The sequence below is a fragment of the Podarcis melisellensis genome, assembly GCF_964234715.1.
Source record: "Podarcis melisellensis genome assembly, chromosome: 11".
In the NCBI taxonomy this organism is placed as follows: domain Eukaryota; kingdom Metazoa; phylum Chordata; class Lepidosauria; order Squamata; family Lacertidae; genus Podarcis; species Podarcis melisellensis.
The window spans coordinates 44,016,434-44,043,036 of NC_138543.1; the positions used below are offsets into that span (position 1 = coordinate 44,016,434).

Here is a 26,603-nt window from a genome sequence, read left to right on the forward strand (position 1 = left end):
TTAATCAGAACTTTTTGCTCTGGATTTGGGGTGTGGTATTTAAGTGACTTTGCCAACGGTCCACAGCCCCTTAAGTTGTGATCTTCTTCTTTATAGATTGTCTTTGAATGAACATCTTTCATCTGCCGCCATGGATTCAGAGAGCATCATGATCCTTTATGAGGACAATTCTGTAGAAGTGCACTATGTGGATGGATCCAGGTTGCTGCTTTCTCCTTGTGGCTCTGAGTTCTTATTTGAGAAAGCTATTCCTGCCTCTGCCCATCCCATACAGCCAGCAGAACGGATTCGCCAGAGGACGCAATTTGCTATCAGCATCTACAGGGTAAACGAGAACATTTTTCTGTCTAAACAGAGTTCCAGGAGAGAGAGAAAGGGTTATTGTGGGATAATAAATATCCGACATATTTCAGCCCATGCGTTAAGACACAAATTGGCAACCATTTTCAGCCTATAGGTTGCATTCTCTTTTGGGCAACTTTTTAGGGACTAAAAAGTTTTTTTTAAAAAAAACAGCAACTGTATTTTATATTTGGTGTTAGCCGCTCTGAGCCCGGTCTTGACCGGGGAAGGTGGGGTATAAATTAAAAATTATTATTATTGTTATTATTAAATGCCCGTGCTGAGTGAGACCAGACTGAAAAGTGGATTTCACTTTTGTACCATAGCCTAGTTTCTAAATATATACAGACGATAAGGGTGTTGGAACTAAACATGGGTTCTTACTCGCCATTCCTCTCCTTTAAGAAAGGGGGAATTAAATTTATGCTTTTGTTAATCTGCAAATTCCGTGATATATATTGTCGTTTTTGTGTGTGTTTTTAGGAGAAGCTTTTGCAGGCAATTGATTTCCGGAATCAATATTCTGATCGTCCCTATTTACCTTCAAGTATTATACCTCCTGAAAGGAAAAATGTAAGTGCTTTTTGTAGGCTTACTATTCTTATTTATTAAACTTATTAGTCGCCCGCAGGTCTCCAAGCGACTTACTTGTAAAGGAAAATATGCAATACATAGACAATACCATAGGAGAAAGGGGAAGGCCATATAATACATTAACATTTCCTATAATGTAACATTTATGGAAAAACAAAAAACCAACATATCAGCCGTATAAATAATAGCAAACAAAGTTAACAACACTCAAATAATAAACGAAGCAACATCCCCACTCACTAATTAGCAAATAAAGAAGACCTTAGCCCCCTTCCTAGTCCAAAAGCTATTCACATCGAACCAACCATTTTCCCGCTTTAACCACCCCGCCTCACCCAGAAGTCTGGTGTCAAAGCCAGCTGTTGCAAAAATCAGTGCCGGATGGATCCCGTGTCTTCCAGGGATGGTCTGGTGTCTCTCTTCTCCCTTTGGGAGGGAGCAGTAGCAAAGCAGGAAGATGGTAGCAAAAGTTTTACCTGCTAAGCAGTTGTCCTGGCTACTGCTTCTCTCTTGTTGCTGGTGGGAGTGCAGAGCAGAGACCTGCCTGGGGATTCAGCGCCCTGCCTAGTGTCAAGGCCAGCTGTTTCAGATCTGTGGTGGTGTGGGGATTTGACAGATCAAAGTGGGTCCAAACTAAATTGCTGGGTGGTAGCTCATGGGAGTCCAAAACATCTGGAGAAGGACCAGGTTGGAGAAGACCAATTAATCACAGAATCATAAACTTGTAGAGTTGGGAGGAACCCTGAAATTCATCTAGTCCTCAGGGACCATATAACACTGGTTCTGAAAGACCTACGTTGACTCCCAGTACATGTTCAAGCACAATTCAAAGTGTTGGTGCTGATCTAATAATAATAATAATAATAATAATAATAATAATAATAATAATAATTTATTATTTGTACCCCGCCCATCTGGCTGAGTTTCCCCAGCCACATTGATTTTTCTTCCCCTCTTAACAGATTATTTTCGCAGATATCTCTAAAGCCAAATGGCCCACTTCTTGTGCCAAGAATGGAGCAGCCCGTTTTCACCATGGCGCTGTGACCATCTCTTCTCTAGATGGCCATGCTAGTCTGACCTTGCCTGTCCTTCAGCAAGAATTCACAGTGGAGTTTTTGTGCAAAGTCAGCCAGAAGTTATCGGCACCACCATTAGATAAAAAGTGTGGTGAATCGATCCGGGATCAGTGTGGAAGATCCGGCCAGAATTCTGCTGGGAAACCGTCTTCTCAGCAGCTGAGAGCGGAAGAAGAAGAGGGTGACTTTGGCAGGTCTATGGCACAGAATATGCAGGACAGCAACTCAGGATCTGTGCAAAAATTAGAGGAGAGTCGCTGGTCTTTCCAGAACTGCTCATCAGAATATTGTTGGGTTACTCAACGTCTGTCTGTGTCCTCCTGCTCCGAAGAATGGAGGTACCCTTTATCATTGGCACTTAGGTTTTATCAATTACACGCTGGCAAAGAAACTGAACCGGATGAAGGAAACTCAGATGTTGAGATTGCAGAGCTTAATATATCATACTCTTCTAAGGCAGTCACTTGTTTGCCTTGGGCTTTACCACTCAGCTGTCATGCTCCTTATTTGCACAGGTGAGTTGTTTTTATTTATTTATTTACTAAAGTATTTCTATTCCTGTTTTCTTTTATTAAGTCCCTTCCCCTAACTAAGGTGGCTAAAAATCTGCTTAAAAACAGCAGTGAATTTTCCATTGTCGCTCTGTGAGGGGAATAGGGGCTTCAACATGCTTAACAAATTACAATCCAGCCAGGGTTTGGGGGTGGGGGGAGGGCTGTTTAAAACAGTATGATACTGCTTCAAATGTGTAGTGCAGATGGGACTGAACATAGTGGAATTTCATCTGGGAAACAGATAAAATATCAGATTGCTTTTAGGTTTGAAAGCAATATCTACAGAAGGGATGGTTTACTTCTAGCCCTGCTGGGCTCACAACTCCCACGAGCCTCAGCCAGCGTGGTCAGTGGCTAGGATCCCCAGCATAGCTGTCAACTTTTCCCTTTTCTTGCGAGGAATCCTATTAGGAATAAGGGAATTTCCCTTAAAAAAAGGGAAACGTTGACAGCTATTATCTGCAGTCTTGCCCTACAGTACTTGTTCTAGATTGTTTCAGTTGTTAGCAAGCAGGGTGGATTTAAATCACTAGTCAGTGAGACTTGATTTAGATCACTAGTCAGTGAGACTTGGTTTAAATCATTTTTTTTTACAGAAAGACTCATTCTTGCTGGTATAATCTTAATATTTACAACCAGTTGAAGGTTTCATTTTTGGAATAATAAATTTTCAGAGTAGTTTTTACAGTTATATCAAAAATTACTGATTTGGTTATACTATTAGAAATACATAGACAGATAATTATGAAATTATTGTGAGGTTTAATTAAGTTAACTGTTTATATTTGGACAACTTTTCTGCTGTACTTTATTGGAAGGAGAAAAATAATCATTTCCTTCATAACAATTTAAACAATTTATTTAACTAAAGCAATAACATTATAGCATATTTATCCATGTTTGTTAACTGATGTGGTTAAACGGTTTTGTTTTTTTAAAAAGAAACTTAGACTGAGTTTTAGCACACATGAAAAACTTAAAACAAATCCTCATTTCCTGATAAATAGCCGTTGGACCATAATGTAATTTAAATAGAAAACTACCCTTAGAAAGATTTTTCCTCCAAAAGCATTTTTATTTTAAAAATCCAATTTAAATTTTAAAAAATCCATTTTTTTTTTAAATCATTGATTTTTATCCACCCTGTTAGCAAGGGTTCCAGCAGGATTTGTTAAGTTCAGTGTCTGCTGATTTGTTTCACAGGTGGGATTTCTCTGATTTCTTGCAACTGAGGAAAGAGGACAGTGGTCAGTATTTGTACTCCCAGCCAGTCAAAATAGTATGCAGTAAGGGCATCATTTACAGGTGAGTAACACAAAACACAAAATTTAATGGATAACAAATTAATATTGCTTACCTAACATCAGGAAAGTTTGTTTTTTTAAAAAATATACTAAGTTTTCAGAAGAAGTCTCCACATGATTTAAGTGAAGAGAGGCTTGAAAGCAGGACCACAATATTGGACAGTCCTATGGACACATACCTGGGAGTATGTGTCTGCCTCTGAGTACAGTATTGTACAGAGCTACTACTTCTACAGTTAATGAACTTAAGGCTTGTTCAGCCCAATGGAGCTGAAGCATAGATGATGATGATGATGATTTATTATTATACATCAAACATTAACAACTTCCCTAAACAGGGCTGCCTTCAGATGTCTTCTAAAAGTCACTTGTTTATTTCCTTGACATCTGCTGGGCGGGTGTTCCACAGGGCGGGCGCCACTACCGAGAAGGCCCTTTGCCTGGTTCCCTGTAACCTCACTTCTCAAAGTGAGGGAACCACCAGAAGGCCCTCGGAGCTAGACCTCAGTGTCCGGGCTGAATGATGTGGGTGGAGATGCTCCTTTGGGTATACTGGGCTGGCTGCAGTCCTGTACATGATGTGACTTCAGCCAACACCACTATTTTATCTGTAATTAATCCACACAGTCTCATAAGGTAGTAGGACTAATCAGTACTTTCTCTTAGGTTTCTTCTTGGAGCTAGACACATAGAAATCTACCCCGGTGATGGCTCAGTTTTCAAATCGGAAGGTTCCTTTTTGGGGAAATATTTCACTCGCTATTATATCCAGGAAGGAACGAGGGAGGTAAATGACACCATTTTATCTTTCAGATCCATCCTAGAATATTTGAGGAACGTTGCTGTAGGTCTTCTATTATGCTATGTTTATAAATTACAGTTTCCATTATGTTTTCCTTGACACTTGAAAGATGACAGGGAATACCCAGGCATTTTTAGAGCTAACAGTGATATGTCCAGCAAAAGGTGGAGATGTTTGAAACTGGCAGACATGGCCTGGTTTTTCAGCTTGTGCTCGTGTTTTTATACTATATTCCCCTCACAGAGCTACAGTTCTCAGAGTGGCTTAACAATCAATCCCTCTTCACAGGGAACTCTGAGAATTATAAATCTGTGAGGGGAATAGAGGCCTCCTGACAACTCTCAATACCCTTAAGAAACAGCAGCTCCCATAATTCTTTGGGGGAAGCCATGACTGTTCAAAGTACTATCATAGTGCTTTAAAATGTATGGTGTGAATGTGCCTGAGATTCTTGGTTTGCTCACTAGAAAGCAATTTCCTTTCCCTTTTTGCATCTTTTAAGATAGAAGAAACAATGTATTCTGCAAGCAGTCTACCACCTGATGTACCTGGAAGTCTCTACTCTGTGTCGACCATTATCACTCAAGCTGTAAGGTGAAATATTTTGGCTCTGCATTTTTGTTAGTCCACACGCCAAGAAAATGTATAGCTGAGCTGAAGGAACATTTACTGCTTTTCCTGTGTCTTATAAAGTGCCTCTTGAGTAACTGACTCAGTTTACATCATGACATGAAATGGGTTTAGGAAATGCTGTTTTATTGGTAGGCTAAGGTGCTAACAATAAATATACAAGTAAATATAAACTGACTTATTTTTGTAAAGCCAGTATGTCCTTATGAAAAGTCTTTTATCTTTTTCTTTTTGTAAACTACCTAGAGTTCTTCAACATAATCTTGAGCGCATGCTTTCGTTAACCCATAATTACTCTGTCTGCTGCTGGAAGATGGCGGTGGTAAGTAAGAATGAAGGTGCTGGCAGTTGACATCTTGTAAAATATCATGCTGGTCTCTGTGCTCACAGCACTTCTCAATTTTCAGGGTGAAAAAAAATCTAGGCACATGGAAATTTTAGATTTCCATTCCCAACCAATTTGAAGAGTTTAGGGCAGGTAATTTTGTTTATAAAGATGTATATTTTAAATGAGAGAAAATAAACCTTATTGACCTATTGAGCAAATGCTACAAATTATATATAGGCTCTTTAGGTCCTATTCTCCCCTAAACTAGAGAGTATGAAAATAAATGAAACTAGAAAAGGATCAGAAACAGCAAAAGGGCTTTCCAGTAGATATTTTTGCCATTGAAATCCTACTCAATATTGATCCAGAGCAGATTCCAATGTATAGTTAGCAGAGTAACAAACTCGTTGCAGGATTCCCAAAAATAGACCAGAGGCAATTGTATTTTATCCAGCAGAGCTTTACTGCTACTGAAGGCTAATAAGCATCATGGTCACAAATCCAATACATTCAGGATTGACACTGTCCATAAGAAATCCAGTTGCAGCAGACTTAAACTTACAATAACTTATAATAAGTCTAAACCTTAACACTAAGCATATTATGTACAGTACACCACACTGGAAGGAAAATAGATAGAGAGAGTGAAACCCAGGCTCCTTCTGACCTTACTTTTATAGTCAGCATGACCTTGACAGAAAGAGATAACAAGCTGTACTCAGCTTCTCTGAAGGTATAACCAAAACATCATGAACCTTCTGCTTGTTTCCTTTCACACAGAGAAGTTTCCAGGCCCTCTTGAATTAAGCAGAATAGGAAAGATCTCTACACATCAGTTCACTACTTTCTGCACTAAGAAATGCAAACGTGACAATTTTCCCCATGTTATAAATTAGTACTTATTTTTGTTCCACATTGTTTCTTTCAGTGTCCTGAGAAGGGTAGAGGACAAATGCTGCCAGTCCCCCTGGCTGAAACAATTGTTCCCAATGTAGGAAGGCTCTTTGCATATTCAGATAATAAAGTGCATGCCGTTTTTTATGATGGAATGATCCTGAACATGGTGTGGGATTTCACTTCTCAAGATGGAAAATCACAGGTGAGCCTTACAGGGTGTTGAGTTAATTTATTCCGTGCTTGGGAGCATTTACCTCCTGGTAAAAGGTAAAGGTAAAGGACCCCTGGATGGTTAAGTCCAGTCAAAGGTGACTATGGGGTTGCAGCGCTCACCTCGCTTTCAGACCGAGGGAGCCAGCGTTTGTTCACAGACAGCTTTCCGAGTCATGTGGCCAGCATTACTAAACCACTTCTGGTGCATGGAGGACCGTGACAAGTGCTAGAGTGTATGGAAACGCTGTTTACCTTCCCGCTGCAGCAGTGCCTATTTATCTACTTGGGCTGGCATGCTTTTGAACTGCTAGGTTGGCAGGAGCTGAGACAAAGCAACGGGAGCTCACCCCCTTGCGGGGATTCGAACCGCCAACCTTCTGATCGGCAAGCCCAAGAAGCTCAGTGGTTTAGACCACAGCGCCACCCGTGTCCCTTTACCTCCTGATACCCGTGCAAGAGAAGACATCCTGGCTATTTCCTGTTTAAGCCTTTTCAGTTTCATCGTATGGGTGGCCTTTTATAAAATAACTCCACGAACATTTAAATAGAGAAATTATTTTGTGGCAACTCTTTCCCTTAAAAAATGGCTACCACTTGCTAATTGTTTGTCTGCTCCCCAACCCCCAACCCTGTCCCTGCTGCAGTAGAAATTTGGTGAAGTGTGCCTCTTAAATTTTCTTTGCCCCAAACAGGGCGCAGTTGAGAAGCCATTTGCACACAGCGCTGGTTGTCGATTGTATGGTTGTCCAGCAGGCAGCAGTCAAAAACCTGTTTAGAGTGGCTCTGCTATAAACAACAGTAAAAGTGAATGAGATTTATTATAAGAGTATGGGATTTGGGGGTTCGGCCGGTTTGCTTCTGGCGTTGAAGAACTAGGGATATATTAGTATTCAGAATTAATACTGACCCACTTGGCTACAAGAGGTGCTCAGAATTGGAAGCGTGCAGGGAACTACCTGGAGGGGGAACTAGAAAACTAAGTCCCTACCTGAAAAAAATGACAGTAGACAGGCAGAAGTTACTTGGAAGGAGGGATGAAGTAGGGTACTTCTACTGATTATCTAATTTTCTTCTAAGAGACCTCAAGATGCTAACACGGGTTGGTGCAAACTCACTTCGCCTGCAGGAGCACAGCAGCTTATCCATGTAGATCATCCTGGGCTCTATGAAAGGTATTTGTAGGTTTTTTGGATAAATTTAGGAATTTCAGTATGATTTAATTTGCCCAAAAGAGAAAAATGCAGGTGAAATATTTTTCCTTCCTCCTCTTGCTGTAGATTTTGGTAGAAGTCATCAATCCTTTGACTACAGCAGCAAACATTTTAATAAACATTCGGGGAGATAGTATTAGACACTGTGTTCGAAACTCCCATTGTTCTAGGCACGTTTTACGACAGGGAATGTCATTCGTGCGAGCAGCTTCTGAGCTCCAGGCGCAGTATTGCGCTTAAGATTAAAAGTGCAGAATGGAAGAAAAGGAGGACCTGTTTCTTCCTCCCCGCTTCCAGCTACTCTCTGAAGACTGGAGAAGAGACCCTCTTCAGAATATTACGGGGGTGGGCAGGTGAAGGAATAGACCATGGGTTGGCAAACTAAGGCCCGGGGGCCAAATCCAGCCCAATCACCTTCTAAATCTGGCCCACAGACAGTCCAGGAATGAGCGTGTTTTACATGAGTAGAATGTGTCCTTTTATTTAAAATGCATCTCTGGGTTATTTGTGGGGCATAGGAATTTGTTCTTCCCCACCAAAAAATATAGTCTGGCCCCCCACAAGTTCTGAGGGACAGTGGACCAGCCCCCTGCTGCAAAGGTTTTCTAACCCCTGGACTAGACCATGTGAAAAACGAACATAATATTTTAGCTGCAGTTCATTCATTTTCAGCTTTGCATCCTTGTTATTTAAAAAAGCGCACCTAGATACTCAGTTGTTGTGCCCATAACCTAGGTTTAAGGTGCCATTTGGCTCCTAGCTTTCATATCTCTGTTTCTGATTAGGCAGCTGTTTTCCTAGAGCTATTTTCCTGCACTACGTCTGTGTGCTGTTGGCAGAACATCATGTAGGATCAGATGCTAAAGTCTTGTCCCCCAACTCCCTCGTGTTCATTTTTTGCAATCCAACACTATCAGAGACAGGCGGGTCTGTTTTCCTTATTAGGGACAGGATGCCCCAGCTGCCATTGGTTCTTTAGTTGGTGTTGCCCATTCATGGGGGATGTAACACAACTTATTTTTCTCCAACACAGATACGTAACAACCGTGGTCAAATGGTGCAGAAGCTTAAACAAGGATGGAGAGGTGTGTGCAGACGCACCACAGCCGATTCCTGAAGAGACCTGGTATGCATCTTAAATGGCTCTCAGGGGCCATCTGTATTTATTTTTAAACACAAGTTTATTCAATTTTATTTATTACCTCTCTTTGGGAACCATTTGGAGCCATTAAGAGGCAGGCGGTGGACCATTCAAATTGGTCTCTCCTACCTGCGGAGGGGACACAGGTGGCGCTGTGGGTTAAAGCCTCAGTGCCTAGGACTTGCTGATCGAAAGGTCGGCGGTTCGAATCCCTGCTGCGGGGTGCGCTCCCGCTGCTCGGTCCCAGCGCCTGCCAACCTAGCAGTTCGAAAGCACCTCCGGGTGCAAGTAGATAAATAGGGACCGCTTACCAGCGGGAAGGTAAACGGCGTTTCCGTGTGCGGCTCTGGCTCGCCAGAGCAGCGATGTCACGCTGGCCATGTGACCCGGAAGTGTCTCCGGACAGCGCTGGCCCCTGGCCTCTTAAGTGAGATGGGCGCACAACCCCAGAGTCTGTCAAGACTGGCCCGTACGGGCAGGGGTACCTTTACCTTTACCTACCTGCGGAGGGGAAGGGTTAGGGAAGTCTAGTTGCACCAGGAAGTGATCTGACCATGACACTGCTTTTGTTCCACTGGAACTTAAGTGTCAGATCACTCCTGGTAAACACCAGATCTAAGGCATGTTGTTGTGGTAATAAGCAAAATGGTATTTTGAGAAATGTGTTCTCAGTTTTATATTGGTATTTTATAGGTCCGTTGCTGCTGAACTTGAAAAAATAAGAAGATTCAACTGTATCCTTTTCGAGGACATTTTGAATCCACAGAGAAGTTCTTAGCAGGATTGGAACATTCTTTTCTTGAGGCAAGCGATAATAAACCTTTTCTATACTTTGGTTCAGTTTGTTAGCCAAAGTACTAGTAAGGTGTCTGCGAATAGTATTAAAATGTTAAAGGTCCTTCACATTACTTTGTCATGTGGCAATTTAGTTTTATTTAAGAGAAAGGTTTTTTATTACTTGAGGTGGGGGTGGGATATGCATTATGTACTTATTTAATGACATATTGAAATAGCCTCTGGAACTTCTTTTAAATCTTGCAGTGCAATCTTAGACATGTTCAGTGGGACTTACTCCCAGCTAAGTGTTATAAGTTTGCGGACTTACACTGCAATTGAAACCTCAGCCGGGAAGGAATGGGGCCACTGTTCCATCCACAGTCTAACGGCAGGGATGACTAATAACCACTTACTTGTTTTGAGGCTTTCTGTGGGCTGTTCTGCACATTCGGCAGGCAGAGTTTCACACCAGCAGAGTGACTCTAGCAGGACTCTGCCCAAACTACCCCCCACCCCTTTCAAATCCAAAACAAAGCAGGTTTGCATTGCAGCATGTATTGAACTCTGTGATGCCATCACAAATATAGCACAAGCCAGCTTATGAATTTCCCCAGTTCCCCTGAGAGAAGAGATTTGGTTTTTGTCTCATTGTTTTCCCTCCTTAACTATACAACTACAGTTTTAGTGGAGAACAGCAATATTCCAAGTACGGTTTCAGCTGCAAAAAGAAATCCATCCTGCAGCACCGACCGGCAGAACAGACCAGAGGAAATCTTTTTAGTTGAGAATGTTAGTAAAAGGAACATAGCTGAGACCCTGGAAAAAACTTCAAAGGTTATCAGTGATATTGACTCTCTTTTAGCTTCCTCTGTAAAGAGAAATGAGGTCAAAAGTAATTCCGGTAATTCTGTCCCTCATTAATCTGATTGAAGTAGAAAATGAAATTCAACCGTCCAAGGTCAGGCCACAGAGTTGTTCTGAGTCACTGACTTTATAGATAATTAAAGGCAGGATTATAAGTTAAGGATATTGTTAATTTATTAATTTGAGTGTATGTTGTGGGGTTGTTCGTTTATATTTTATAGCTTCCTTGTTTCTCTTTGGAGATAGGTGGGATAGAAAATTTTAATATAAATGTTTGTGTATATATATGTGTGTTTGTGTGTACACAAACTATGGGTTGTTATAAAAGACCAGAGATGAGAGGATTTTGTTATAATGCCAAATGTAATTGCACTGTATAATCCTGTACCGAATTAACAGTTAAGAATTAGTTATTTCCTACATGTTTGAAAATCACTGGCTTTGAAATTTCAGCTGTCATATTTTATAACATTTTATTCTGATATTTGAAGTTTTTTGGTACAGGTGGGAGAAGATCTATACCACTGTTTCTGTTTATGAATGTTTGAATAAAGCCATACAGGTCAATTAAGCAAGGCGTAATACTTAACTAAGTCTTCTAGTACGTTGGCTGTTTTTCAAATAAAGTTACAATGAAATTTCATTGTCACCTTTTGAAAAAAAAAATTATACTTTCCACAGCAAGAAAAAAAAACATCATTTTATTGTTCCTGTATATGTATAGTCTCAAGATAATAATTGGACCGATTCAAATTTTATAGCTGTAAAAGTACCCCTCCCACGCCCTCAAAAAGGTGGTGCCAATAAAACCTTGGAAAATTAAATTGCTGAACACCGTGTACCCTGCCCAGTGGAACAACCGGGTTCCCATATCTCCCCTTTTAATTTGCTTACAGGAGGTACAGAGGAGATTTGGAGCATCTGCTCTACCACTCATATGGAAACCCCTGCATGCCACTCACCCCCCCCTACACACATTTGCGTTCAGGAAGAGGAAGGGCCGCTCTCTTCAATTGCCTTGCTTGTAGCATAAACGACATTTTAACCCTATCTCTTGACTGCGAAGCGAGAGGAAGGAACGCGCCGTCGCTACGGCGGGTGGGCGGCGCTCTTGCCGCTCTCCCAGGATGCCGAGAGAGAGAGATTGGTGCCGGTGGGCGGGGCGGCGCATGCGCAGCCACTCATTCCTCTGGCGCTGCTGAGGGAGGTGAGCAGGGCGAGAGGGGCGCCGGGCGGTGCTGAGGGGGCGGTTGGAGGCCGGCGGGGGTTGGCTGTGGGGAGGAAGAGGAAGGGAGCGGGGGCTGCTCTCGAGGGCGGCGGAGGGAAGGGATGGCGCGGGTCGCCCGGGGTGCGCCTAGCCGGTTCCTCGCCGTCGCCACTCGGTGCGGCGTCCCGAGGGAGGGCATTCAGCCCCCGGCGTGGTGGGCAGAAGCTCGACAAGGCCTTGGAAATTACGGGGAAGGCGACAGGGGCAGACAGAACCGCAGAACTGGGAGGGCCCGCGAGGGTCATCTAGCCCAGCCCACCGTGGGGCTCGAACCCACGACCCAGATATTAAGAGTCTCGTGCTGTACCAACTGAGCTAACCCAGGCTATCGACACACTATTGAACCGCTCTGAGACCTCTGGGTATAGGGCGGTATATAAATTCAATAAATAATAATACGGTAAATTGATATATATCCTCTTCTTTTCCTCGCAGCCACAAATGACTGCTTTTCCATGCGAAGGTACAGCTTCCCCCGTTGAGTTTCTGCTTAGGGGAACAGGTACCTAGTCGTGATGGGTATATATATATATATATTTGCTTTCGTAGATTTTCACGGGTACAGGAATGCAGGTTTTGGTGTCCTCGGGTGTCTTCCCGTGTAAAAGTTGGGGTGTCTAGGCGACGTTTCGACGAGGTCTCACTCGTCATCTTCAGGCTGGTGCTTTCGGCTTCTTGTTCCTGGAACAGAGCAGGATCTCAGTGTTTGAGTTCCTATAAATACTGTTGAGGGGGTGTGGTGTATAGCCTCCAATGTTCTGGGCAGAGAGGAAGTTCCCAGACCACAAAACCACAGCTCGCCCCTATACACGAAGCCAAGCCAGAGCACAACTAAGTGCAGTACAGCCATCTTCTCAGAAAAACTCTTCACAAAGTTCAAGAGGTCAAGACACAAAGACTTTAGCAACTAATCCACACCTAATGACCCACCTAAGTGGTACTCAGGATATCACTCAAGAAATCACTCAAGATATCCCTCAAGTAATTAAGGAACAAAAGAAGAAAAGGCACACTAGCCTGGGAACTTCCTCTCTGCCCAGAACATTGGAGGCTATACACCACACCCCCTCAACAGTATTTATAGGAACTCAAACACTGAGATCCTGCTCTGTTCCAGGAACAAGAAGCCGAAAGCACCAGCCTGAAGATGACGAGTGAGACCTCGTCGAAACGTCGCCTAGACACCCCAACTTTTACACGGGAAGACACCCGAGGACACCAAAACCTGCATATATATATATATATATATATATATATATATATATATATATATATATAATGCACACACACACAGCTCCTCAGGGCAAAGGACTGCCCTCTTGTGCTCTGCAAAGCCCCCATTGTGTGCTTATGCTGTTACATACAAGTCTATTAGTATTCTTATTATAAGGTGTAAGGGTGAGGATTAGATTAGAAGGGAGTAGAGTGACTCAGACTCACAGTGGTGGCTATGAGAGGCTAAAATCCCGGCTGAGGGGGAGAAGATGAGGGAAGGAAGTGGCTGAGGATGCTCCGTGGAGGTATAAGATCTGAGAGTAGGCCTTGAAGCAGCCATGGTGAAGGTTGGGGGGGGTATTTATAGGCAGTAGGACAAAGGGGATGTCCAGGTTTGAGCTGAACTGAAGTATAGAAATGGAGCCAATAGAAAGTGGAGGTGGGATTTTGAATGTGTTGTTGAAGCAAGGGCAGGAACAGGGTTGGGCTTGTTGTGTTAGGATTAAAATAGCTCAGAAATCATACACAGCTGGAACGTTCATCCGGTCCCTTTAGGAAGAAAGGTAGGGGGCAGGAGTGGAAAGGAGCTCAAATTGCCTTGCAAAGAATGCCACAAAGTCTTTACTGATAATTGGCCTGCACATTCCTATATTAGTCATTATAACATAAAATAAAGCAAGAGCCAGATTTTGTAGTACTTTTCTGCCTTGTTGCCTGATTTATGATTCTTGCATGCATTGGATGAGTGGGTAGTTATTTACAAGCCTGAGCTAGAAAGGGGTGTTGCAGGATCTTGGGTTGGGTCAGTGTTTATTGCTAGTTAGGTAGTCAAAGTAGGTTAGTTCTGAAGTGCTCAAAAGAGATCCAAACTAGCTGGTTGGTGCGCTACAGACCAATCTTGCTGAAAACAGTGGATTGATAACATAGGCAAGATGAGACAACTTGAAAAATGGGCAGTAGTTCATACTGGATTATTACTGGCTAACATATGCCTAGACAATATATAAATACGATTCTGATCATCTCTTAGTCGCTAAAATGTATACTAAGGGTGACTTTACATGCAACATTTTAGATGTATGGATGTGAAGGTTAAAACCGTACATATATTTAGGTCATGTATTATAAAGTACTCTTCTTAGAATAATGCAGATTTGGCTGCCCTCTTCTCCCCAGCCCATATCCCTTGCTAAATTATGTGCATAGTGGCAAGCCTGTATTTGTTATTATGTATAGTGTGATAGTTCCTTCCTTCCACTCTTAATGTAAGATTTAGGGCAGGAGTGGGTAACCTTTTGGCCTACTCAGACATTGCTGGACTCTGGTTCCCTTTATCCCAAGCCTATATGGCCCAATGGTCAGGAATACTGGGAGTTGCAGTGTACCTGTAGCTGGAGGGCCATGCCTTGATTTTAGGCATCCCTGATTTTATGCATGCAACATTGTGATACTAACCTCTGTATAGTTCCACTTTCCTGTTCCCTATTGCTACTGTCTGCAAAGTTTAAGCACAGGTGTAACTTAGTCTCCTAACTAACATGGGTAAGTTTGTTTTTCCAGCTTGGGCTTCAAACATCTCTCCTACAGGTATTGCAGTTCTTGGTCTGGTGAAACATTAGTTCCTCACTAATTTATTTTGCTTCCACCACATTCTCCAGCTTTACCTTTTTGTAACTGCTGCAGCTTGAACTCTCTCATGGTGGCTGAGAAAAGGGCATGCCAGAAAGTTCTCCATTACAGAGCTGTGATTATGGAGTTTATCCAGTGTTCAGGTATTATTTTGAATAAATTCTGTACCCAGTTTCACAACCACTGTAGTACACTTTGGATGTAACATTCAGAAAGTATCTTCCCTGTCTGTGACAAGAACTGGGCAAAGTGAATGTGTTTGGCAAGAAGTAGTAAACTAATTAGAAATCACTAGTTAATTAACAAGCAACATTAATTATGACTCATACGTTTATTAACTTAGTGAAGGATGATTTCCTTTGTTGCTAGTGCTGCAAAACTAGCCTGGAACGCCGTGTGCTGATTTCACCTTTCTCAGAACAGCAAGAGCTGCAAAGTTATATTTGTCTTTTTGAAGATATTTTTATGAAAAACAAAAAAGAGCACACAGCCGCATTCATTGAGGTGTTTCTTCTGGACCCAGGGCAGGCTTCAGGGTGCAAGGAAGAAGCAAGAATGAAGAAAGCCTATATCAAAGCAGATGTGGCAGATGAGATGGAATAATAGCTAGAACAGATACTAGCTGTGAGCTTTGAAAATGTAGACAAGCAGAAGGGCAGAGGAGAGGTACTGTGTATAAAAATGAGTGCTATAAGAAATGCAGGTTTCAACTAGGACACTGGTTGACGTAATATGCACAGATTTAGCTTTGTATGGAACAGTGAACCGGAAAAATGTGTTTACAGAGATTCTTATTTGGCTCTTAGATTTCTGTGCTGTTCTGTGATCTTTCTGCTCATTTAAGGAAACACATTTTTAGTACTGATAAGTCCTCTCATTAAGCTTTCTCTGATAATTACAGAATGACTGAAGATTTAACAGACAATGGACCGAATGTATCCTGATGGCATTTTGTGCATGGAGACATGTTGCTTGCTATGGCATCTGAGACTGAAAAGGCCCATGCTCTTCTCCAGTCATTCAGCACAGCTTCTGTAATTTCAAGCCTAGGGTTGGGGTTTTTCTGCTTTGTAGCAGATAGACTTCTGCAGTTTTCCGTCATTCAGCAGAATGACTGGCTGCGAGCACTCTCTGATAACACTGTGCATGGTGTTGTGGGATTTTGGTCTTGGGCAATAGTGATAGGACTCAAGAAGAAAAGTGACTTTACAGAAGTCATTTTAGCTGGCTTTCTTTCATCTGTCATTGATGTGGATCACTTTGTTCTAGCTGGATCTCTTTCATTACAGGTAAGCAAAACCACAGTTTAATTACCTGGATTTTAAAAAAAACCATATATGCATAATTTGAACCAAAACCATTGGAAGTATTTTTAATGTTAATTTCATGTTAAAATTTTCCATTTGATTACTTGGTTGTGCTCAGGGTTGAAGGGCAGACTTCAGTGCAAGCCATCCTGATGTGCCATCCCTCTTCTCTTATCAGTTTTGGATTTGATGGGGGTGGGAGTTGGATAGCTTTTTATGCTGATTAGTCTCCAGAGCTAGGAAATACTTTGCATTTAATTTTAGGGCGAAACTGTTGGTGGTAAGGAAAAATAGTGTAAAGGGAGAATTTCCTGGATGCCAAGGTCCAGGTTTGGTTAAAATACTCTTAGGTGAGATAACCCTATCAGAGATTTAAAATATGCATCAAAGTAAAGCATGGAAATAATAGGCTGTTAGACCTTTAAGATTTTCCCTTCTAAACTCCTTCCCCCAGCGTAGAGAAAGACCACACATTTAGTAAGTTAAAAATTGTTTACTTACAAACTCTCCAAATGTCAGGTTCAGGGGCTTTTCTGTACAGCATTCAGAAAAAGTTGCAGAGGCTGTAAAACTTGGGCGAAAGTTCCTAAACTGCTGACCCAGACTAATAGCAGCACAACAGCTTTGCCACAGTGACTTGGATTCACTATGCAGGTGTAAATTATCCACCAGGATAAAGAGGTTTGGTTGTGATGCTAGCCTTGTCCAACCAGTGTATCTGTAATTTGGAACTGCTTCAGATCAGAAATATTAAGTATAACATATTTTAGTGTGCCAGTTTAATATTTATAGAATGCATTGGAGGACCACATTGAAATTGCTTTTCTATACCTTTTCCCAGTAGGTGGCGCACTTCACAAGAAGTTCATGTGCCATGTGCATGTAGGATTCTTATTTTCAAACACTTTATATTTTGCTTCCTTCCCCAACTGGCATTTGTCTTAACTAATATGGTAGAATTGTTTTATTTTTAATTGGTTTTCACTTTTATTGTTTATTTAAAGCATTTTTCTCCTGCTCTTCAGCAGAAAAACACTCCCAGTATGGCTTACAAATGTCTGATAACATTTACTTTTACTGTATTATGACATTTACCTTTACTGTAATATTCCATGTATATTAATTCAATGCACTTTAAGTGCTTGAGCATCCTCAAGACCGTATCTGAATGTTTCTGTTTGGTTTGGATGAATTAATCAAATGACTGAAAAGTAAAATGTAGCATAAAAAGTAAACTATTCTCATACATTTCAAACAGTTTTATCATTTATATTCCATTTTTCCGACTCACATATGAGTTGCCCAAGGCAGCTTACAACTGCCATCAACTAAAAAGACAATAGTTTTAAAAAGATAATAAGCAACATAGCTTCATTAGTTCCTTTAACCTTAAGAACTGCTTTGCTGAACAGAGGCAAATATCCACATAGTTTAGACTCCAGTCTCTATTGGTGGTCGGAAAACATTCCATGGCTCACAGTGAGAAGGCAGCAAACGGAATGGAATATATTACATCAACACATAGAATAACAGGGGACACACAAAGCATGAAATATACAGTATCTGATCATGGAGTCCTTTCTGGGCTATGTGTTGATTTCTCTCAAAATGGAGATAAATGAAGAAGATTCTAGCTGTCAAGAGTCACATAAACTGTTCCTTGTAATTCTGGCTGCCACTGTACACTGTGCTTTTCTTTCCCATAGGCTGCCCTGACTCTCCCTCGAAGACCATTCCTTCACTGTTCTACTGTGATCCCTCTTGTGTGTTTGACATTAAAGTTTATTATGCACCTTTTCAAGCTGAAGGATTCCTGGTGCTTTCTTCCCTGGATGCTGTTTATCTCTTGGACTTCGCATCACGTTCGAGATGGAATTCGTCATGGCCTGTGGATCTGCCCATTTGGAAAGACTGCGCCCTTGCCTTACTGGCTTTATGTGGCAATCACGGCATCGTTACCTCATCTCTGTTCTTTTATTATGTATTTAACAGGAACAAGAGAACTGATGGCAACCAAACATGGGATGCGCATTGATGTCTAATGATAATCTAGAATGGTAGTGTTTGCATCACTGAAGTAATTGCCTCATGTTTTCTGAGTTAGGTCTAATGTTGATTCTCTGAAACCACTGCTGCACAAGGTAATGAACATGCCCAAGCAATCTCATTAGCGTCTCCTGCACATTTTTTTTATTCCAAAATCACTTAAGTATTTTGTAAAGTATCAGTAATAGCAGCTATTCACTTCCATGTCTCTCCCTTTGCCAGTCTCACATTTTGGGGGGATATATTGCTTAAAGAAATCTTATCTGTGTACATTTTTAGGTGTTCACTTAAAAAATGGTAATGTGTGAGTTGGCCAGCACAAGTGTAAGCAGGGCAATTGTGTTGAACAGACAGGTTAGTGGGGAATGTTGTGATTTCCTGAGTCTGCCAGCAAATTCCTTTATGCCTTAATGTGACCAGCATGCCATAATATATTTTTTTTGTGGGGGGAGTATGGTTTTGCATGCAGCTTTTTTGGTTAGTGCTACCCTGAAAGAAACAAAATGCTGCTAAGGCACAGTTTGTATATATCTTATATCACCACAATCCATTTGGGTGAGTTAAATCATAGCCTCTTCAAGTCTAATTTTATATGTGTTTTATAAACATAGGACACCAAATGTTATCAGTTGAAATCCTCTACCTTAAAATGGTCTGGGCTCTTGTCCTTCCTAGCTAGGTTCCAGGATAAGTTCAACTTTAGCTAGATTCCCGAAGGTCAGTGTTTCTGAAATGCTTTAATTTGTTGTCTTATTTTATTATATTTATTTTAGTGAATGAGAGCACCTCTTTGCTTTGTTAACTAGTACTGTAATAGCATTGTGTTTTGTTTACTACATACCCGTTCATTGTAAGTTAATAGACTTTAAGCAGCTGGCTTAGGTTGCAATCCTAGGCCTGGAGAGAGACTCAGTGAGCTAAGTGGGACTTACTACTAAGTACAAATTCATAGGATTGCACTGAAGTAGCCCTTGTGGGGGCCTTTTTCTTAATGAGTTTAGGGACTACTGGTAAATGTGTAGTGTAGAGCACTCTTGCAAACTTTGCATGTATGAAAGTGCAGGTTTGATTTCAAATAAGTTCGCCATATTAATAGCACCACAAATAAAACTGAGCAGTGTACAAAACAAAATAAAGATTGAATTGAGAGTCCAGGAAAACTTGGGTAAACATACAAATTTGTAAGAGACATTTTTAAGAGGGTGGATGTTATCACCAAGTAACAATCAGCACAACCAGCAGGGTTTGCTCGGAAGATCATAAATAATGACTTGGTCTGTACTGGGGCAGGGAGTAATTTTTGTTTTAGATCTTTAAACATCAACAACAGAAACTTGGACCAAAAATTAACACACTTTTGGTTCATTGCAAAGCATCTTACACCTGGTGTGAACAAATGTATTCAGCAGTAGGACAAATGAACACAGATAAGAATTGTTAAGATTTTCTTATCCTTTGGGAATCTCTTCTATAGATTTTTAAAAACTCCATATACAAACTTATACCAGGGGACCAGACTTGCCAATTAACTGTCATCCTAAAATTTCATTGTTTCTTAAAAGTTCTTGAAGAAAGGTTCAGGTTATTGAAATTTAACATATACTCAGCAATCAACTCCTCTTATGACTGATATATCAGCCATGGTTTCAGGGGTACTCCCTGCAAATGTTTTCCTGGTGGTCATTTTCTTACCACTGTTCCACTTCCCGGTATTTGGAGCAAGCTCTGTACTGGTGCACTCTGACTTAAATGGACTGCTATGTCACTTGCCTCTGTGATCTCTACAATCATCTACGCAGACAATCAAGCCTAGGTTAGTACTTTGATTCCCTGCATTGGTCAGAGAATCATATTATAGGGTAAAATTTAACACAGTTTTAATCAGAGTAGTCCCATTGAAATGACTAAACATGACTAAAGTCCTTTAATTTCATTAGGTCTGCTGTGAGTATAATTTACCAGTAGCTGGAATACTGCACACAGATAATAGTGCAGATAATGCAAGGGAACTTACTCTAATGCTTTAAGCCATTTTTTTCTGTGTTGAGCAGGAGCCTTATTTGAAGTTGTTTAGCACAGTGCCAAAAATCCTAGTTCAATATTTTTGTTTTAATAAAGAGGTATATATATATTTTTCCTAAATGAAGTATTTTGGGAATGTGCTGCTTTTCCCAGTAAGGTTAATTGTCGCTGTGTCAAATAGAACAGTGTTCAATTTAGTGACTGAGGTTTTAGAAAGCAATTAGTCACAAAACACTAATTACATGAAAATTATTATATTTCTCTGATGGCCTTAATAGGAAAATAATCAGCAACCCCACACAAAAATCATACTGTTTTTGTGAGTGTCTTTTTTAAAAAAAATGCAGTTGTTCTAAAGATGGAAACAATTTTCACATATAAATAAATTACTATCTACTCATTTTTGGGTGCCTTAAGGGTTTTTAGTGCACGTCACACAACTTACTGGCAAGCATTTTGTTCAAGCTTTAGAGCTAAATTGCTATAGGGTTCGGTCCTGCAAACAGTGGCACACAATTCTAGGATGATTTATCTGTTGATAAATTGTGTGATTGCAACCTTATGGGGAACTTGTGTGTGTGTGTGTGTGTGATTACGCCTTTGGGATACATCTTTGGTTTTTATAATTTTTGGCATGTTTTTCTGGATGGGAGCACATGGGTTCAATTGCATCAGCCCATGTTATGTTTGTTTTGCTGTGCATCATTTTTAGACATTGTGTATTGCTATGCAGTGGTTGTGTTATGGAAGCACAGGCATTCATCTTCATAGAAGAAATATATCTGCTTTATAGAATTGTGGAGTTGGAAGGGGCCACCAGGGTCATCTAGTCCAATCCCCAGCAATGTGGGAATGTTTTTGCCCAATGTGGCGCTCAGACCCACAGCCCTGAGATTATGAGTCTCATGTTCTACTGACTGAGCTCTCTGGGACACCACCTCCTCATCCCCCCACTCTCTATAGTAGGGTTAGGCAAGCCATTTCAATTTTATGGAAGGAGAAGGAAGATGCTGTACACAACCAACTATGGGGAGAAAATTAACAAAGACTTTCCCAGATATGATAAGGGAAATTCTCACCTATATGACTTCTGTTTCAAATTATGCAGTAACCATGTAAGTTGCAGATAAAAGAATAAAATCCATGCGGATTTGTAGGGAAAATTAGCCTTGTAGAACTCAGCTTGCTATGGATCAGGGGTGTCAAACTCAAATTCATCGGGGGCCGCATCAGCAGTTTAGTCACCCTCAAAGGGCCGGTTGTATCTGTAGGAATGCATGTAAAGTGGAGGTTTCCTGTGTAGGACGGCCGGCGCCGCTAGAGGGCAGACGTTCTCCGGCTTGTAGGCTGCCGCGCATGCGCTGAAGACGCGGCTTTCTTGTGTCCAAAAAAAAAACAAAACCGAGAATAAAAGGTGAAGGCTGGCAGCCGGCTACACGGGCCACATGACGAGGTCTGGCGGGCCGGATTCGGCCCGCGGGCCTTGTGTTTGACACCCGTGCTATGGATGATTCTTCTCCCCCCTGAAGAGGCATGTCTTAAGGCAGCTGGTGAGTAAAGCAGTGTAAAAATGTAACATGTTACAATGTAACATTTTAATTGCTTTTGTTTTTAAGTAAGAGTGAGACTGCAAAAAAGTGGCCAATTTTAGGCCAATACAGTATTTACGTGATTAATGGAAAAAAGAGAAAAGCCGGCCGGTATGGTTATCCCACAGCAGTTTATGTACGTTCCTTGCTTGCATTAGCATTTTTACAAAACTGTAATAGTACTATCTGCATTTTATGTTAAAGTAACCTGCTTTTCAACCAAACTTAACTTCCAAAAGCAGCTTACAACAATTAAAACCAGTCATAAAGTATGACCTAAAGCATAAGGATCCATTGGGTGTGTATAGCAGTCTCTGTGGGGCCAAGTAGAAGAACTAAGTTAGCTAGTTATCATTTGCAAGACAGATAGAAAATGTTTACTTGAAAATTGCCACTTAACTTGATTTTATGACCCATACAATATATCAACGGCTCGTATCATATTAATGAAGGACCATTCCATGGAATTAGTCTAGTATACAGCAAACATGTCACACAATAACCCTGTGAAGCAGTTACTTGAATTTCCCCTGAGTATCTAAAAGTTCAGCTGCTTAAATGGAGTACTACTATGAACTTGGTATGTTCTAAAGGCCAAATTTGGAACTCTAAATCCAGTGATTGTGTTCAAAACTTGTATTAAGAACAACAGAAGTCCTAAAATGCTTTACCTGACTGGGACTGGGTATGTGTTTGTTTTTTAACGTGGTACACAATCCTTTTCACTCCAACTTCTTGTCACCCATAGAATTATTACCTAGCTGATTTTCATTCCTTAAAGCTGCAGGGGGGGAGGGGGCTAGAGTGATGTGTTTCCTTTTAATACACTGGTATTGTGTTTTCTTCAAAGTATTTTGTGTTGTTTCTGGACCACAACTGTGACTACTACTGTCTGACTGTATCGTTTTCCTAGTTAACACTACTGTGGCATTAAAAATGTTTGACAAAAGGATCCCCATTGAATTTTTTTATCATAACTTATTTTTATTTGTTAAATGCTTGCATAAGTAAACACCGGGAAGTGATACTTCCCTCCACAACGGCCATTGGCATGTTCATACAATTTAGCTTGCCAGATGCTTTACTAGATTTGCATAATTTAAAGTCATGTTTTATCAAAATACCAGTGGCTGTGAAGCATGTGTTAAGAATATATGACTCACTTTGATGGGTTACACCAAACTTCCATCTGTTCCCAAAATTAACAAGCCCGTTGCCATAAGTAACGCTCACTTAAGTGAGACATGGTGGAGATAGTGGCGCTGTGGTCTAAACCACTGAGCCTAGGGCTTTCCGATCAGAAGGTCAGTGGTTGAATCCCTGCAACAAGGTGAGCTCCTGTTGCTCAATCCCAGCTCCTGCCAACCTAGCAGTTCGAAAGCGTGTCAAAGTGCAAGTAGATAAATTGGTACAGCTCTGGCGGGAAGGTAAACAGTGTTTCCGTGTGCTGCTCTGGTTTCACCAGAAGCAGCTTGATCATGCTGGCCACATGACCCAGAAAAACTGTCTGCGGACAAACATCTGTTCCCTCGGCCAGTAAAGTGAGATGAGCGCCGCAACCCCGGAGTCGTTCGCGACTGGACTTAACTGTCAGGGGTCTTTTACCTTTTTTACAAGAGAATGTTTAAAATGGGTGGGCAACTGCAGGCCAAATCTGGCATGCCGTGAGACTCAGTTTGGTCCAGAAGGCCATTTCCCCCCAAACTACACCCCATCAAGCCATTGGGCGTAGGGGTAGGTAGAGATATTGCTGAATTTGCTATGGGGCAGTTGCCTATGGGTAACTTGATCACACAGCCAATCCCTGCAGGAAGGCTGGCTGTTGGCTGCTGTCTGCCAGCCTGCTGATCAGATGCGCTTTGAAGCACCATTCAGGAGACTCTGCAAGCCCTGTGTGGTGCTTTGAAGTCCTGACAATCCTCACTGTGATGCCCTGCTAGGGTCAAGGAGACAAGAAACTGACCCATCCACTGCACACACACACACACACACACACACACACACACACACCATTTTAAATATCAGCACATCTTGTAAATTGCACGTTTGGAGATTGAAAGTGCACTCCTATATTCACCTGGATCCTTATCAGTGGAACTGTGCAGGGTTGCATGTGTCAGCTGCAGAAGCAAAAATGTGTAAAAGGTAGACTGCTTTGTCAATGCCTGTTCTTGCTATAATCCAAAAGTTAGCAAAAAATGCTTACTAGTCCTCAGGGTTGCAGAGATGTTTGCAAGTGTATTTGGGAAGAGCTTGCTAAAGTACTGGGGAAAGAGAAAGGAGGAGGAGCCCTCTCTTCACAGACGGGATAACAGTAGCAAACTTGTGTTTAAGTTGTGTGCTTAATTGTAACAACTGTTCAATGGCCACAGAGCTAGATAACCTTTTTCAGGCTTGAGGGGCATATTCCCTTCTCAGGGTCTTGAGCCAGTTTGGGGCAGGGATGGAGGCAAAAGTAGGCAGAGCAACAAATATGAATTTCTACACACAGGAAAGAGAAGCATTGTCAGACTTCAAGGCGGGTGCTGAGCAGGGCCAGTAAGTAGTAAGTGGGTGGGAAATAAGGGGTGGCTGAGGTTCCTCATCCCTGACTTACCTGTTTTGACACCAACTACCTTGCCTGGAAAAAAAAGATAAGCTAATTGCATGGACTGTTAATATGCCCACTTGGCACAACTTGCTTGCACACAGTGAATTTCTCAAATGGCCTTTGGCACCTGACACAATATAATTGATGTTTGCCTCTGTTCTAAGTGTTTAATCACCCTCAACCTTAGAACACTTGGAAGCTTAAAAGAATTTGGTGCTACCTGCACTGCATATCAGCAGCGCGTACATCATAGCACATATTTGCGTTTTGCTTTTTGAACTTTGGCTTCACTTTCCTGTCGGGTGTCAAATGAGCAATGATAAAATCCAAGAACCTGCTACTTGTCATTCCTTTATGGCAGGTGCAGGTGTATCAGTGAGTGAAATGCTGCATAAATTTGCATATGAAAGCAATATCCTTTACAGGACTTAATGTCTTTTTAAATGAGAGGAGAGAGGCTGGCCTAGGTTTGGGAGAATCTTGTGGGCTGCATGGAGAGGCCAAAGGGGCCACATTTGGCCCATGTTGTTGTTGTTTAGTCGTTTAGTTGTGTCCGACTCTTCGTGACCCCATGGACCACAGCACGCCAGGCACTTCTGTCTTCCACTGCCTCCCGCAGTTTGGTCAGAATTTGGCCCATAGCAACTGGTTTTCAGAGGCAAACTGCCTCTAACAGCAGACATAGAGCATAGCCATTGCAATGAGTAGCCAAGCCCTCCCATTTTTGTTTCCATGAAGCTATCTGCCCTTAACCTTTCTTATTTTGTAGCTTGGGGTGGGGAATTATTGGCCCTCCAGATGTTGCTGAACTGCAGCTCCCATCATCTCTGGCCATTGCTCATGCTAATGGGAGTTGTCAGCAACTTTTGGTGAGACAAAGGTTCTTCCTCACAACTGCTGTTTAGAATTTTAAAATATATTCATATGAGCTAATTAATTTTTTTCATATAGGTGTAAAGGTTTAAGTTGTTTTATATATGCATATATTTTATAAATGGTTTTATTGTATATTGAATTTAAGAAGTGATTCATAAATAACTTTGATGATGATGATAATTACTAATGATAATGGCTGATGATGGGCTCCCACTTCTTCATCCTAACTTCTTCATGTAACAGTGCATCCTCCCATAGTACCATTGCCAGCAATGATTGTAAACAGGATAAGGAACAACCCTGATTGGTTCACCTGTGCAGTTCTGTTGGTTCTAAATCCATTTCAGTGGCGCAAATTAGTGCTTGTGATGGTGAGTATAATTGATAGCTGCTCTGTGCTCCCAATGGGAGGAAGTGCAAGATAATAAAAGAAGGACATAAATAAGCTGCAGGTAAGGAGGGCACCTCCAGAGCATCAGAAATTGGGGGGAAGGATTCAAGTGCACAACAGGGAAATTCAGGTTGGCACAGTTGAAGCAAATTATAGCACTTCGCCACCCTAATACAGTACTACAAATGCACTTTAAAAAAAGAAACAGGCTTCTTGCAGTTAGGAAAGTGATGGGGAAATTCATGGAAAACTTTGGGAGGAATAAATAACAGGAAGACAAAGAAATGCCCTGCAAGCAAAGCAAGACAATAAATAAGTCATTTGGAGCAGCCTGTGATTTTTTTATCAGGTCCTTTCTTTTTTTACTTTCTCCCAAGCCATTTTCTTTGCTCCTCTTTTGGTTTAAGCCTGAGAAAGAATTCTAGAGAACTCAACATTTTGCTCTCTACTTTGTGGCACTTCAGTTAATCCTAATACAAATATTGCCTGACTGTCGGTTTTGGATTCCCCCCCCCCCCGCCCCCCAATGGATGAACATGAGCCTACAATTTTTGTTGCATCACTGTTTATGCTTCAGGACCATTCAAGCACAGCCCAAGAGCTCTACTGTGTAAATACTGTGTCGAAAGATTGGTTTAAGACAATTTCTTCCTGATAATTTCTCTAGGGCCAAAATGTCTGATGGACCCAGAGAGGACCTAGTCTGGATTATCTAGCAGATCCAGTTCTACTAGTTTAGCAGCTACCCTGCATTGTCAAATACTTCACACTTTATTGATGATCATTTACTTAGGCTGCCAGCTGCTTTATAACCATCAAGGCTGCCTCCTGTTGACATTTTGTTCCCTCTGAGGATGAATGCCAAGTCAAAGGGTTTGTTTGTTTTTTAAAGTAGCATTTCTTTTTTTGCAGCCTGAAATGTGCAGAGGCTGTTT

At 41.4% G+C, this 26,603-nt stretch overlaps 2 protein-coding genes across 6 annotated transcripts in view; both read left to right on the forward strand.

Moving 5' to 3' along the window:
- Nucleotides 1-11,704, forward strand: part of LOC309380029 (uncharacterized protein C5orf34 homolog) — a 15,566-nt gene extending 3,862 nt beyond the window's left edge. For 4 of the 5 annotated variants that reach the window (XM_081929713.1, XM_081929716.1, XM_081929715.1 and 1 more), the window contains 12 exons: nt 97-325; nt 826-915; nt 1,899-2,530; nt 3,773-3,874; nt 4,540-4,660; nt 5,178-5,269; nt 5,552-5,624; nt 6,562-6,732; nt 7,821-7,915; nt 8,988-9,080; nt 9,789-9,829; nt 10,552-11,703. In XM_081929713.1, coding sequence (XP_081785839.1) covers nt 97-325; nt 826-915; nt 1,899-2,530; nt 3,773-3,874; nt 4,540-4,660; nt 5,178-5,269; nt 5,552-5,624; nt 6,562-6,732; nt 7,821-7,915; nt 8,988-9,080; nt 9,789-9,829; nt 10,552-10,793 — 1,981 coding nt within the window. In that variant the 3' untranslated portion in view covers nt 10,794-11,703. Of the gene's footprint in view, nt 1-96; nt 326-825; nt 916-1,898; nt 2,531-3,772; nt 3,875-4,539; nt 4,661-5,177; nt 5,270-5,551; nt 5,625-6,561; nt 6,733-7,820; nt 7,916-8,987; nt 9,081-9,788; nt 9,830-10,551 lie in introns of all 5 variants that reach the window. The other variant, XM_081929712.1, reaches the window with a different exon arrangement.
- A 192-nt stretch (nt 11,705-11,896) lies between these two features.
- Nucleotides 11,897-18,321, forward strand: TMEM267 (transmembrane protein 267). The gene is made up of 3 exons (XM_081930886.1): nt 11,897-11,943; nt 15,749-16,136; nt 17,861-18,321. Exons 2-3 carry the CDS (start codon nt 15,813-15,815, stop codon nt 18,194-18,196), a joined length of 660 nt encoding a protein of 219 aa, XP_081787012.1. The 5' UTR covers nt 11,897-11,943; nt 15,749-15,812; the 3' UTR covers nt 18,197-18,321.
- The last annotated feature ends 8,282 nt before the right edge of the window (nt 18,322-26,603 follow it).